Here is a 14840-nt window from a genome sequence, read left to right as displayed (position 1 = left end):
AGCAAGACTGGACAGGCAGTTAAAGACTACAAAATAGAAAAAAAATTAACCCATCAGGCTTGAGCCAGGTTAGATGCACAAATTCAAAAATGTTTTAAAAAGGGGGAGTTTATTTTTGATTGGCTGAGGCATACAATAGGATTCTGCTCCTCCCCTGTCAGTGAATCTAAATGCAACATAGCAGGAACAGTGAGCAATTCAAACTCCAGCACACCAACGTATTCCAGGTAAAATGATTCAATCTGCTTTACTCATCTGATAGGCTAGCAACAGAGTCACTGCCATGGAAAGCTGTCAGAGGTTCAAGTGTCCAGGCTTGACAATAAGTGACTCACTTTGACTCTGATATACCTGTAGCAGCAGGAGGCCACCATACTCTGACAATGTTCTAGTCCATTGACATTATCCCTGAAAGATGTCCAGCCAAGGCTCAGCTCCATGGGGAGCTAGGGTGCGGAGAATGTAAACTCCCTCACTAACAGAGTGAGAGGGTTACTATACTGGCACAGGGAGAAGGACATTAATTCTCCCACCCTGCACGAATATTCTTTATTCCCAGCAATGTCCAGACCAGTAGAAAATGTTTCTATCATCTCGTGACTTCCTCAGTGTTCACTGGACAGGAATTCCCTTGTCTACTATACAAAGGCCATGGGCTTCTTACATACCCTTCAAACCACCATGAGGCACGATCACCTGGCAGTGTCAAACACTTGACTCCACAGCCTGACTCCACTTGACTCCACAGACTCAAGGCTGGCTGCCTAGTAGAGAACATGCACTGTACTGGGTCTGGAGAAAGTGGCTTCAGTCACCCAAGAGATGGCTGGGCTCCTCAGGACTTATTCCACTTCGCTCTGGATCTCTCTCAGGTTTTCCAAGTGAAGCTAAAAGACCAAAGAAATCTCCGGATAAAACAGTCTAAACATTTTCTCCTCAGCAGCATATTTATTCCTGGGACTAGAACACATGTCAGGGATGAGTCAGCAGAGCCCAGAAGAGGCCAGCTCCAGAGACAGGAACAGCACCCCTTCAATCAACTACCATCCTTCACCCCCCAGTGGGAACGCTGGGAACCTGCCTCCATGCATCACTGGTTAAATGCAGTCATGTGTGGCGAGATGAATGGGGCAGGGAAAGGATTCCTAGCAGCCTTGAAACTAGTGTGTATTGTATTTGCCCTTTTCCAGTCTTCTGGAATCTCTCCCAAACTCCATGACTTTTCAAAGCTGATAGCTAAAGGTTCAGATACCTCCTCCATTAGCTCCTTGAGTATTCTAGGATGCATTTCATCAGGCCCTAGTGACTTGCAGATACCTAACTTTTCTAAGTAATTTTTAACTTGTTCTTTTAACTTCTAAAGCTACTCCCCTCCCACCAACATTCACTACCTTAGGCATTCCTTCATTATCAGACTTTTTGGTGAAGACCAAAACAAAGAAGTCGTTAAGCACCTCTGCCAGTTCCAAGTTTCCAGATGCTGTTTCTTCCTCCTCACTGAGCATCTGGATCCCCACTGAATTCCACTTCTCCAAACGAGTTCTGTTGGCAATGTCAGTCTCACTCTTAGATCAGCTTCTGGATCGCCGATTGGCAAAGACAATGATGTGGACCGATAGACAAAGTTCAGCAAAGCCTAAGTGGCTTAGGAGTCTAGGCCTCACTGATTTCAATGAGACTGAGGTTCCTTCGTGCTCATGACTTCTTGGAACAGGGTTTAGGTTCCTAAGTCACATGGGTATTGTTGAAGATTTTGTCCTGGTTGTCCAACATCACATTTCTCACCTGCTTTGAAAAAGCCCTGCCCATGCACCCAAGAATAAACAAACAGAAGGCAGAAGGAGCCCAAGAGGTAAGTTCTTCCCTTCCAGCACCCCAGTCCCAGATCATCCCCAGGTGACCATGTTCCCAGCTCCACTGTCTCTGAATCTATCTATACTCCCAACTGAAGCACACATGGTATGTCAGCCCTCAGCCCCTTGCCGAAGCACACTCCCAGCTCCACTGCTAGCCCAGGGTAACTGTCTTGTCATGTTTCACACTCTCCAGAGAGGAGCTACAAAGGTCAAATAAGGAGCTGGAACCAAACTCCCTCTTACTCCTGGGGCATTCAGATCTGGGGCGTGGCCAAGACTCGTCTCTAACAAACCCCCTCATTGCCATGCCTCTGGAAAGGAATTGTGGTGTTATAACCCCATTGTAGGAGTCACCCTCTACAACAGCAGATGATGTATCAGCCTCTGGCTCTCTTGGTTTGGTTTTAGGTCCCTAACCCAAAGAAATAAACTGACTTGTTTTCCAAAGGCGCTATTCTGACCAGTCTTCTCCCTACTAATGCCAAGCAGGAGTAAAAATCCAGAGCCCTTGGAGGAGAATTCAGAAACCTTTAATCAAACGTTGCCACCAGTACATTGCTGTCCTGCAGTGAATGAATGAGCCTCCAAAGACCTTCCTACCTAATGGGAGTTTGCAGCGTTGTGTTGATGCCATCAGGCCTATTTCATGTTCCCAAACTGGTCTGTAGCCAGTAAGAAGAGGACTCTGTGGCTGCCACACATTTCTGCTAATACATTTAGGTACAGCTTCTCTTATGCAGAAAGAGAACTAGAGCCTAACTGTCTTCATAGGGAGTACTCACTAGAAACACCATGAGAAACACCTGACTTGCAGTTCATCATACCTTTCATCCAAAGACAGCCCCCTTATTTAAGAGGGAGGCATCCTGAGAGCGGCTGGTCACCAACAGCTCCCAGAGACTTCAAGGAGAACAAGAAGTGCTTAGACCCTTTCAAGAGCACTGTGTATGTGCCGCCATAAGTATGGTTGTACCTGTGGGATCTGGAGCTACTCAAATCAGATTAACTGTTGCTGTTCCGAACTACAAAGTCACCTTTCAGCCAATTTCAGCCTGAAATGTCTAACAGAAATGCCCAGGGATTAGCCTAGGACCTGGTCTGCAACCACAGCTCTAGCAGTCACTATGGGTATGTCTCCACTGCACACCCTGTCTGGGTTTTTGTTTGAGCGTAACCTCCACTTCCATCCACACACAAGACAACCTAACTCAGATCAGCAAGTGCTCAAGACCCAGGTCCTAGGACCTTATCAGTGGGATAGATCAGAGTCAAACTCCTGCTGTAAAGCCCATTTATTTTGCAGCACAGATCCACTTCAAGCCACAGAACTGAGTTAGGAGGTTTGAGCAGTGCAGTGTGGACGTGTTAGCATGGCTGGGAGACCTGGATGCAACAATCGTAAGCCCAGGTTTACCATGCACCACGGCTGTTCAAGTGCAGACATGTAAACAAGTCTACAAGTCCAGTTCCCACAGATCCAGGCTTATAAAGCAGTGTAGAAAGATCTTCAAGCTCCTGCTATCATTATGACACACAGACTTAAGTGCTGTGTTCTGACAACTCAGTCTTCCTAACAGACAGTTGTAGAACTTCAAGCTAGCAGGTTTAAGTCAACAGCTAATGATAAAAATCAGCTGTGACAGGATGACTTTGCAAAACAGCAGAATACTTATAATGTATAACAACAGTATTGTCATACTTCTTCATACCCTCACACTGTGAGTCACTCTGACCTGGTCTGTTCAGAGTCTGACACTGCATAGTTATTGCTGTAAGTCATATAATAAAACAAAACTTTTTGGGTTACAGATTTGTAAGCACTTCTGAACTGTAACAATACACAGAGCAACCCCACTCCATGGCTGCCAGTCCAGGTATGAAGGAGAGTTTGGCCTTACCTGGTTATTTCCTCTTTCAGAGCAGCAGGGTCGGTGGGATAAAACTTCACACGAAAACACATGGTGAATGGAGGCTGGGCTGCAGTGTAAAATGACAAAATTACCTGAATGGTACCCAGTGACAGCAACTACATCTATGCCTTCTTCAGCTAGTCACCCAAGGGAGGAGCTATTCAAATATTTTTCAGGATCAGAGCTGGCTCCTCAGTTACTTATCTCCCCAAGACAGAGACAAAGCAGGGCAGTTGTGATCCCAGCTCCCCAGGCACTAAGAGAAAGAATGGGCCTGATGCACTTCCCTTCATCACAAAGGCAAATAAATCCAGCGGGAAAGCTCACAGCCCTCATTTGCCCACCATGCTCTGCACAAGGACTGCAGTATGAATAACAGCCTGGCATTCAGTGTACACCTACGAGTACATGGAGGATGCTGCATGAAATCTGAATGGCCTGTTTGTTCCCTCCCTGACCACCATATCAACACAAACACACTGCATCCCCTCCGGCCCTCCCCATGGCACTGTGAACTGGTCTTCCCAATCACTGAGGGCATGAGGAGAGATACAGATGTCCCGCACATTGGCAGAGCTAGGGCTGCTCATGAGAGCAGTTACTGCGTTCCTACGCTCGCTCGGCATCCAACCTACAACAAAATGCCAAAGACAATGGAGAAGGACAGACGAGGCTTCTGCCACACAATGCCCAGGGCTCCTTCTGCACTGTCACTGGAGCAGTGGGACTGGTTGGCAGCAGGGGTGGGTAGCAATTTCCAAAATGCAACTCAAGAACTATCTGGCAATTTCTAAAGACAACTGTCACTGGGCTTCTGTGACTGTGGCTACAGTACCTGTGAATGTGTGTATTGTGTGAGCATTAAAAGCTCACTTGTGCTTGTAAAAGAGGTGGGCTTGCAAATTTTTCTTTGCTCAGCTGGATCATTTGTCCATGGAGTTACATACTGTGTGCAAGCAAGCACAGGTTCTGTATGTGCAAAATGGACATGCTTACACCGGCACAAGTAAGGAGGCTTAATTAAAATTTGACCCAGAGAGAATTATTTCATTTTCAACATAACAGAGAGCCTTCAGAGACACTCCAAAGAGTTCTCTCTCTCGGTGATGCACATGGAAAAGCCACATGAATCACCTGGCAGAACCAAAGGGAAATGCTTATAAAATTAAGAGGTCCATGTATGGTCTCTGTAGGATATCTTCATATACATATACACAGTAAATCAATGCTTACCTCTCAGCTGCTTTACAACAGACTTTGTAAACTCCAACCAATGCTGCAATGAAAAAGAAATATTGTGGGTTTTTTTGTTGTTGTTGTTGTTGTTTTTAAGGACCAGTAACAAATATCCTTGTGTTCACCTTGTAATGCTGCCTCTTCTGGGTAAAACCAGAAGAAACAGAAAACAAATGATCGAACCAGAGGCAAGTTTAACTGAAGAACCAATAGTGTGTACAAGAAAAGAAGTTCCCATGCTGCAAGCTCACAAGTTAAAACAAGGGGGCCTGATATTCCACTGCCTCAAACCTTCCCTAGTTCTTTTCAGCTGTCCAACACAGGGACACAGTAATGACATGCTATACTTGATTGGCATGGGTGTCAATGGCCAAATAAAGGGCTAAGCATTGGAATATCAGACCCTAAAGGGTCAGATGCAAATTCTGACCACCACAGCACCCAGCCACTGGGACCTCTACTTCTGTAAGTCTGTGGAATATTTTATGAACATTTGTTCTGCTCCTGTGGACCTACAACTTACCAGGTCTGCACACCTAGAAGAGTCAGCAGCTGGAAATCACTAGACCCAGCAACGCAGAGCAGATAGTACTGGTAAGTGCCTCTGAGCATGCCAGCAACCAGCCATAGGGCATGGCTCATGCAAGTGGGGTAGCAAAGACTGAGCTTTGGTCTGAAAGCTGCCACACCTCCAGTTGTTATTCTCTCAACTGGCTGACAAAGCACACAGCCCCTGGCTAGTCATGGCACTCTGTGTTCAGACTGCCCAGACTCCACATCCTGAGGGACTCAGCTATATTGCACACAGGATACTGTGAGTGTTTCTGGCTGAGCACTCTGTACCCCGGTTCTCTGCTAGGCCTGACTTGAACCATCCCACCCCCAAAGGAATTCTCTGCCTTTGTTTAAGTAGCCCCTGCCCTCCAGGCCTTCTCAGGGCTGTGCTAGTTTGGCTGCACCAAGGCCTGCATCTGGGCTGCTGCTTGCTCCAGAGTCAATTGGGGATTCTCCTGTCTGGGGAGCAGCTGCATTTTAAAGGGGATTGGTTCCCCGAATCAGCCTCTGATTAGCACCAAACATGGCTGGGAATAAGATGACATCTGTGAATTTAAGTCCCCTCCTTTCCCCCACATCAAAGTCACTGTTTAAAATCTGTCACACAGAAACATCTTTCAAGGTGTTTCCTTCCCTCTGGCTCCCCAGAGGACAGGGAGCAGAGAAACAGGAGGGAGAGTTTCCCTCTCAGGCTCCAGCTGATAGTCCTTTTTGAGCCTTGGGTCCAGAACCTGCCAGGCTGTAACAATACCATAGCCACACCTGCTGCCTGCTGAGTTCACAAACTCAATGCACAACTTCCACAGAGCAACTTCTGATCTGTTACTTTGGGAGCCGGGGGGTGCAGGGGGAGATGGAGTTTGTCAGTGATGTCAGGATCAGGCCCTGGGCTTTTTTTTCACACGAGATGTAAGACAAAACAGCTCATGTTCTCCATGGCTCCCTCCCAGCACATGAGGTAGACATTCTGATGCAAGACACAATGCCACCTCTTCAGTCTACTAATATGCAGTAAGAGAGTCCCAGAGGCGCTTAGCCTGTGTGAACTCATGGTGCATGTAGTTTTCTGTTTGATGCTCCCTTTTCAATGGCCATGCAAGCAGACAACATATGCTAGTGTGTTATACACAAGGCCTTATCTGTACATATATTTAAAGAGGCTATTTGCTAACAAGCAGGAAGACAAAGAGGCCACACACCCAGAGTGGCAGTTAGTGATCAGTCACAGTCACAGTAAGCAAAATGCTGCTCTCCACCATTAAAGAAACACTACACCGTAGTCCACTGACTCCTTACAGCTCCTTCTGCTGTGGCTTTCCACTGCCTGTGACACCAATGTACAGGAAGAAGGTCACAGAGATTGCAGACTGGGGCCCTGAAGGAAACTTGCAGGGGTAGGGAAAGACACTAGGAGTCAGCTGATCACTACTGCACGTGAAGGATATTGAGGCCAATGGTGTCGCTGCATCATTGCTAGCCAGGAAGTTAGCTGTGGTTAGGGCCCCAAAAATCCAGCAAGTGCTGAAGAAGCAGCAGGCAGAGCCTCCTGGCTCTGGTGTATGTTCCTCTGGAAAGGATGACAAGTGAAAGACCCAAGCCGTCTCCATGCTTACAAGGGCAGCGCACAACACCCCTTGCTCTTCAGGGAGCTTCGATGGGTGTTCCCTTCCCCTGCATATCCTCACTAATTCTCAGATGCCATGACAGATACAAGGAGACTGAGCAGGAACAGAAATGACTCATGTTCTGATGCTTTTAAGAAAGGTCTCGATCTCAGAAGCAAACTCAGTGCTACTGTAATAGTAACTAGAGGCCTGGCTGCAGCTCCATTTGCAAGAGGAAGTTGGGCTGGAGGAAAGTTCTAGAAAGAAATCTGTTGTAATACACATCCAAAGTGTATGAGCTAGGCCCTGCGCTGGCCGGGGGAGGGGCTGGAGCTGGCATGGTGGTGGTAGAGGCCCTCTGTCAGGGAACTGGTCTGGCACCGTGTGTGTGGGGTGGTCTGTTGGGGGGCTGGGCTGGGCCCTGCGCTGGCTGGGGGAGGGGCTGGGGCTGGCATGGTGTGGGGCAGTTAACACAGTACAACCTTGCCTGCACAGATGGACACAGCAAAAATAATATATAAGATAATCAGTAAGTAAAAGAGCCTCCAACCCCTCCACTTCAGGGGCTTTAATAGCACACACTGTCTGCTTACACCTATTCTGCATTCTTTATGTTTTTCAAGGAATATGAATCTAATGTTGAAAACCAAATGGCAGAAATGCTCACACACGTATGTACTGCTCATAGTTCTAACTGACTAGAGATACTGTCATAGCCAGGACACTCAGCCACAAAGGGACAACTTGGCAAGTCCCTATTTGTGCAATAGTATCAGCTGTTGTGAACCACTGCACCTGTGCAGAATGTTATAGACTTGACTGGGGCATAGCAAAAGTGCCTGGGTCAGTGCCGGCAGACGGCATCGCGTGATCAGCGCCCATGATGCTGCTGTCTGAAACAATCTCACAAATGCAAAGCACAGCAGAGCTCTATCAAGTTTACGTATAGTGCGTTGTTTCTTCTCATGCTTTATTGCACCCAGGTAGCAGCTATTATATTTCTTGCTATAAAGAGAATTATTGCATTGCAGTCTCTATGTGAAAATTTAGTTCTACTTGGTAAAGCTACTCCAGAAAAAATGCCATTAGGGAGTTCCATATCTGCTTCTCCTTTATGTCTATACTTATCTGCTCATTTGACAAATGACAAGATTTTTGGTCCTATGTGCCACCTCATCCTGGGATCTGAGAGACCTGCTGAGGTAAGAGCACAGAATCATAAGACTGAAAAGAACTGTAAGAGGCTATCTAGTCAAGACCTCTGCACTCATGGCAGCACCAAGCACCACTTAGACCATCCCTGACATGTATGTGTCTGACCTGCTCTTAAATATCTCCAGTGGTGGAGATCCCACAACCTCCCTAGGCAGTTTATTCCTGTGCTTCACCATTTCCCTAATGTCCAACCGAAACCTCCCTTGCTGCAGTTTAAGCCCATTGCTACTAATCCCATCATCAGAAGTCAACAAGAACAATTTCCCCCCGCTTTGTAACAACCCTCTAGATATTTGAAAACTGTTACCATGTCCTCCTCTTAGTCTTCTCCTCTCCAGAGTAAAGAAACCTAGATTTTCCAGTCTTCACTCATACCTCATTTTTTCTAGACCTTTAAATATTTTTGTTGCTCTTCTCTGGACTCTTGCCAATTTGTTCACATCTTTCCTGAAACAGGGTGCCAGGAACTGGACACAATACTTGTGTTCAGGCCTTATCAGAACAGTGTGGGGATTCTTGGGGGGCATTGGCTAAATGCCCCTTCCCTCTCGCTCCTGCTCCGTCCCCAGCTGCCTCTTCCTGCAGAAGCGCTGTGCTGCTTCCAGTGGGGGTGGGAGCAGTCCCCCCCTCCTCCGCAGCAGCACAGTCTAGGAGTATCACTTTGGGAGCATGTTGCTGCAGCAGAGGAGCAGTACTACCCCTGTGCTCATCAGAGGTGGCACAACATTCATGGTTGGTGCATAGAGAGGGGAAACGACACAGGGTGTATGTGGCCTGCCGTGCACCGCCCACGTCGCCTGTGCTTATTTTAGTAAAGAAGCAAGCAGGTGAGACACCTGGCCTGGTACAGTGCGAATGAAGGAAACAGCTCACCTTTCGAATGTCAGGTGGACCATATTACCCTGCTCATCAACTCACTGGGGCATTTACAATGTCTCAGGCTGGTCTTATTGTAGAACAACAGAGCCAGGAAAGACTGTAAATAAAGACTCCCAACATGGGCTGCACTGATTTCTGTTTTAAAGAGTTTGTTTCCCTGTTTGTTTTGCATTGTTGCTGCTAGTCACATGAACAGTAATTCTCTAGGAGTTTTTAAATAGTGGATCACTAAGAGAAATAAATACACACAGACCCTAAACAGAAAGGATATATTTTCTGCAGCTAGGGCATGACATGTGTACCTGCAGCAGCACTGTCTTATAGATCTACTGTAGAGAAAATTCCTCCAGACTATCCAAGTATGTCTTGGAAACAGATCTGAGTGTAGCTTGTAACTTACCCTTTGTTTGTCGGGGTCCACAAACCGAATTCCAAAATAGTCTTTCTCCAGTAAGTTTAGGTGGTGGCAGAGAAGGTCAAACAGATACTGACCCTTGGCATCTCGCTGTAAGATAAAGAAAAGCCATTTACAAATAGATTAGCGCATGCTTGTTATGTTTCACAAAAGAGCTAAAACAGAACTCTTCTAGAGCACAGAAATGCCCAACAGCACACCCGGCGGGCTTCGTGTTTGCTGGGACCAAGAGAGTGAAAGATTTGCAAGTGGGAGCATGACACACAGATACAGTCTGACATCTGAAAAGTAGGATCACACCACAGTTTGGTTTAATCCCATTAACTTCACTGGAATTTTGTCACAGATCAGTTCAGCTCAGTGGGTCAAATTCTGCTCTCCCCTTCACCTTGCGAAATTGCAGAGAAGCCCTGTTCACTTCAGTGTGGGTGCACAGGTGTGACAGAGAGCAGAATTTGATCTGGTGTTGTTTTTAACCTATTGGTCCTGGCCTAAGAAGTTTAACATCATGGCCGTGTCTACACTAGCCCAAATCTTCAAAATGGCCGTGCAAATGGCCATTTCAAAGATTACTAATGAGTCGCTGAAATGCATATTCAGCGCCTCATTAGCATGCTGCCGGCCACGGCTCTTCGAAATTGCTGCTTTTTGCTGCTGCACGGCTCATCCAGACTGGGGCCCTTTTCGAAAGGACCCCACCAACTTCGAAAACCCCTCATTCTTATCTGCTGATAGGAATAAGGGGATTCCAAAGTTCCCAGGGTCCTTTCGAAAAGGACCCCCATCTGGACAAGCTGCGTGGCAGAGAAAAGTGGCAATTTCGAAGAGCTGTGGCTGGTGGCATGGTAATGAGGTGCTGAATGTGCATTTCAGTGCCTCATTAGTAATCTTCGAAATGGACATTTGCATGGCCATTTCAAAGATTTGGGCTAGTGTAGATGTAGCCCATGACAAAGATGAAAGGGCTCCACGTTACTATTCACAGGTTATATGTGAAATACCCAGAGCCTCCTGCAATCAAGAGAAGTCTAGCTCAGGTTGACAAAAGATGGATGTTCTGAAGCCAGGCTGCTGCACACTTATATTCCCTGACTGTGTCTCACGTTGTAGGACAACGTGAGCTGAATGACCAGAACTGTCTGTGTGCAATGGAACAAATTATCAACCTTACTTGAACTATCTTTCTTCTCTTGCTCACCTCTGACACTATGCAAATAGTGGGGCCCTAATGACCAACATGCTGATTCAGCAAAGCATTTAAGAAATTCTTATTTTGAATCCCATTGAATTTAAAACCTGTGCTAGTGCTGAACTGGGGCCTTGGCATGTTTCCTCCTTTCTCTTTGTTAACTCCATGTCATTCCAGGCTTGTGCTGGCACTAGATCACTCAAATGGCCCCATTTACTTTTATTTCCATCTCTATTTATAGGATGATTTCCTATTTCAACAAAAACCTTTTTCAATTGTTCACCAAGTGTTTGCCAGCATTTGCACCCAGCCAATCACATCCTCATTCCCTGACAGAGTCCTTGCAGAAGAACACTGCAGTCTGTAGTTCTGACACTTCACTAGCAGGCATGTAATTTATTATTAAGAAAAATCCTCTAAGTGATTGTGTTTCGTTATTTCCCTGTAATGGTTGTCACTTGGGCCAAGTAAAAGCTGCAGCCAGTCTGCCCTTGTAAAGAACAAGGACAATGATCTGAAACATTGGGATTACTTCCCTGCATTCTTCTAAGGAAATGCTTTGAATGTTTTTTAAAAACACATCTTGCCTGAGATTCATAGAATCATAGAAGAGTAGGACTGGAAGGGACCTCGAAAGGCCATCGAGTCCAGCCCCCTGCCCTCATGGCAGGACCAAGCATTTTCTAGACCATCCCTGAAAGCCATCTATCTAACCTCTTCTTAAATAGCTCCAGTGATGGAGATTCTACCACCTCCCTTGGCAATTCGTTCCAGTGTTTGATCACCCTGACAGTTAGGAACTTTTTCCTAATGTCCAACCTGAACCTCCCCTGCTGCAATTTAAGTCCATTGCCTCTTGTTCTATCCTCAGAGGCAAGGAAGAACAAGTTCCCTCCCTCTGCCTTATGACACCCTTTTAAATACCTGAAAACTGCTGTCATGTCCCCCCTCAACCTTCTCTTTTCCAAACTAAACAAGCCCACTTCTTTCAGCCTTTCTTCATAGGTCATGTTCTCTAGACCTTTGATCATTCTCGTTGCTCTCCTCTGGACCCTCTCCAATTTCTCCACATCCTTCCTGAACTGTGGTGCCCAGAACTGGACACGATACTCCAGCTGAGGCCTAACCAGCGCAGAGTAGAGCGGGAGAATGACTTCTCGTCTCTTGTTCACAACACACCTGTTAATGCATCCTAGAATCATGTTTGCCTTTTTCGCAACAGCATCACACTGTTGACTCATATTTAGCTTGTGGTCCACTATAACCCCCAGATCCCTTTCTGCTGTACTCATTCCTAGGCAGTCCTTTCCCATTCTGTATGTGTGACACTGATTGTTTCTTCCTAAGTGGAGCACTTTGCATTTGTCCTTATTAAACTTCATCCTGTTTACCTCTGCCCATTTCTCCAGTTTATCCAGATCCTTTTGAATTATGACCCTCTCCTCCAAAGAAGTTGCAACCCCTCCCAGCTTGGTATCATCTACAAACTTAATAAGTGTACTTTCTATGTCAATATCTAAATCGTTAATGAAGATATTGAACAGAACCGGTCCTAAAACAGACTCCTGCGGAACCCCACTAGTTATACTTTTCCAGCCAGATTGAAAACCATTAATAACTACTCTCTGGGTACGGTTATCCAGCTAGTTGTTCACCCACCTTATAGTAGCCCCATCTAAGTTGTATTTGCATAGTTTATTGATAAGTATATTATGTGAGACCGTGTCAAATGTTTTACTGAAGTCTAGGTATACCACATCCACTGCTTCTCCCTTATCCACAAGACTCGTTATTCTATCAAAGAAAGCTATTAGATTGGTTTGACATGATCTGTTTTTAACAAAGCCATGCTGGCTGTTCCCTATCACCTTATCACCTTCCAAATGCTTGCAGATGATTTCTTTAATTACCTGCTCCATTATCTTTCCTGGCACAGAAGTTAAGCTGACCGGCCTGTAGTTTCCCGGGTTATTCTTGTTCCCCTTTTTATAAATGGGTACTATATTTGCCCTTTTCCAGTCTTCTGAAATCTCTCCCGTCTCCCACGATTTACCAAAAATGATTGCTAAAGGCTCAGATACCTCTTCTATCAGCTCCTTGAGGATTCTAGGATGCATTTCATCAGGCCCTGGTGATTTGCAGACATCTAATTTTTTTAAGTAAATTTTAATTTGTTCTTTTCGTATTTCAACTTCTAAACCTACCCCTTTTTCACTAGCATTCTCTATGTCAGGCATTCCTTCAGATTTCTCAGTGAAGACCGAAACAAAGAAATCATTAAACATTTCTGCCATTTCCAAATTCCCTGTTACTGTTCCTCCCTCGTCACTGACCAATGGCCCTACCCTCTCCTTAGTCTTCCTCTTGTTACCAATGTATTTGTAAAAAGCCTTCTTGTTTCCCTTTTTGCTTGTAGCTAGTTTGAGCTCATTTTGTGCCTTAGCCTTTCTAATCTTGCTCCTGCACGCTCATATTGTTTGCCTATATTCATCCGTTGTAATTTGTCCTTGTTTCCATTTCTTATAAGATTCCTTTTTTATTTTGAGATCATGCAAGATCTCCTGATTAAGCCAAGGCAGTCTTTTCCCATGTTTTCTATCTTTCCTACACAGTGGGATAGCTTGCTTTTGGGCCCTTAATAATGTCCCTTTGTCATGTGTCTGTTTTTATAGATTTTCTGCTTTTCATGTTTTCCTTTCACTTGCTTCAATAATATTTAGCACTTAGACGTCATACTTTTCAAATATTAACTCTCACAACCTGCCGTGATGCCATCTTGTTTTCACAGATGGAAATGAAGTACACTGTATAGGCCATTTGTATGCTGTGTGAATGCAAAATTTGTATCAGCCTGTAATATAAGCCAGATACCTAAAGATTTGCAAAGGGGCAGCCATTTGCCTGCGGACTCAAGAGTTAGCAACGGGATCAAAACTCATGATTCTCCATCGTGGTCCCGCAGCAGAAGTTGTAAGATTACTATTTTTCTTTCAAACAGTAAAGCATCAGAACACTGCACTGATGTTTTAACAAAGTCATAGGGCTTTTAGGGCAGAAGATGATCATCTAGTCTGGTCTCCTGCATAATAGGCCAGAGAACCTCATCGGTGATTTCCGCATCAAACGCACAACTTCCATCAGAGCAAGAACAGAGCTTTTGGAAAGAAAGCCCACCCTGAGTTAAAAATTCCAGAGAAAGAGAAACTACCACATCCCTCAGCAAGTGGTTCCAGTGGTTAACTTCCCTCCCTGTTAAATGTTTGCACTGTTTTTTCTAGTCTGAATTTTTCTGGCTTCAGCTTCCAACCACAGGAGCTTATTAGGCCTTTATCCACTCAAGCGCTGATTACTGTCAGCTTCCCCATCTTTGTACTTTCAGGCCTATAACCAAGTAACCTCTTAGCTTTCTTCACCTATTGCTGTATGTTGTTAAACAGTGAGCACGAGCCTATGTTTATCCATAACCAGTGAGTGCTTTCAAGCCTCCGTTCTGGAAAAGGAACCTCTAAGCAGTCTAGTTCATTTAAGCATTGTTGATCTACAGCAGATCTCCTTTGGAAGAAGAGAGTATGCAGCCTGTCCAATTACCATTAAAAATAGAGCAAGACTTCTCTAGGACCTGCAAAAAATATTTGTTGCACTTGGACTTGCTTTGCTCTCTGTATCACTTAGCTAAGGATTGGTCCACACAGATCTGTACCCATTTAACTATCAGAGTTATTTATTACTGATTTAGTTAACACAAAGCAACATCATGGGAGGACACTTTTGCACCAGTATAAACCTGGCCCATATGGAGTCAGGGAGCGTCAGTACATTTGCAGACACAAGATAAGTCAATGTAAGATGTTTTAAAACAATACAGAAATCTGCACAGTGGTGTAGGAATTGCACCAGTGTAACAGAGCTGGGTTTTACCTGAATTAAAATAGATTAAGGTAACTTTTATGTTTAGACAAGCTCTTGGAAACACTATTCTCA

At 45.2% G+C, this 14840-nt stretch overlaps 1 protein-coding gene across 4 annotated transcripts in view; it reads right to left on the bottom strand.

Moving 5' to 3' along the window:
• The window catches only part of FRMD5 (FERM domain containing 5), a 348761-nt gene that overhangs the window by 75211 nt on the left and 258710 nt on the right, over positions 1-14840 (bottom strand). For 3 of the 4 annotated variants that reach the window (XM_075007322.1, XM_075007325.1, XM_075007323.1), the window contains exons 2-4: positions 9656-9760; positions 5000-5042; positions 3755-3833 (exon numbers count right to left, since the gene is read on the bottom strand). In XM_075007322.1, the coding sequence (XP_074863423.1) occupies positions 3755-3833; positions 5000-5042; positions 9656-9760 (227 nt within the window). Of the gene's footprint in view, positions 1-3754; positions 3834-4999; positions 8356-9655; positions 9761-14840 lie in introns of all 4 variants that reach the window. The other variant, XM_075007326.1, reaches the window with a different exon arrangement.

This window comes from Carettochelys insculpta, chromosome 12, assembly GCF_033958435.1.
Source record: "Carettochelys insculpta isolate YL-2023 chromosome 12, ASM3395843v1, whole genome shotgun sequence".
NCBI classification, from domain to species: Eukaryota; Metazoa; Chordata; order Testudines; family Carettochelyidae; genus Carettochelys; species Carettochelys insculpta.
Note: the sequence above shows the minus strand (reverse complement) of the source record. Positions and strands in the feature narration are given on the sequence as shown.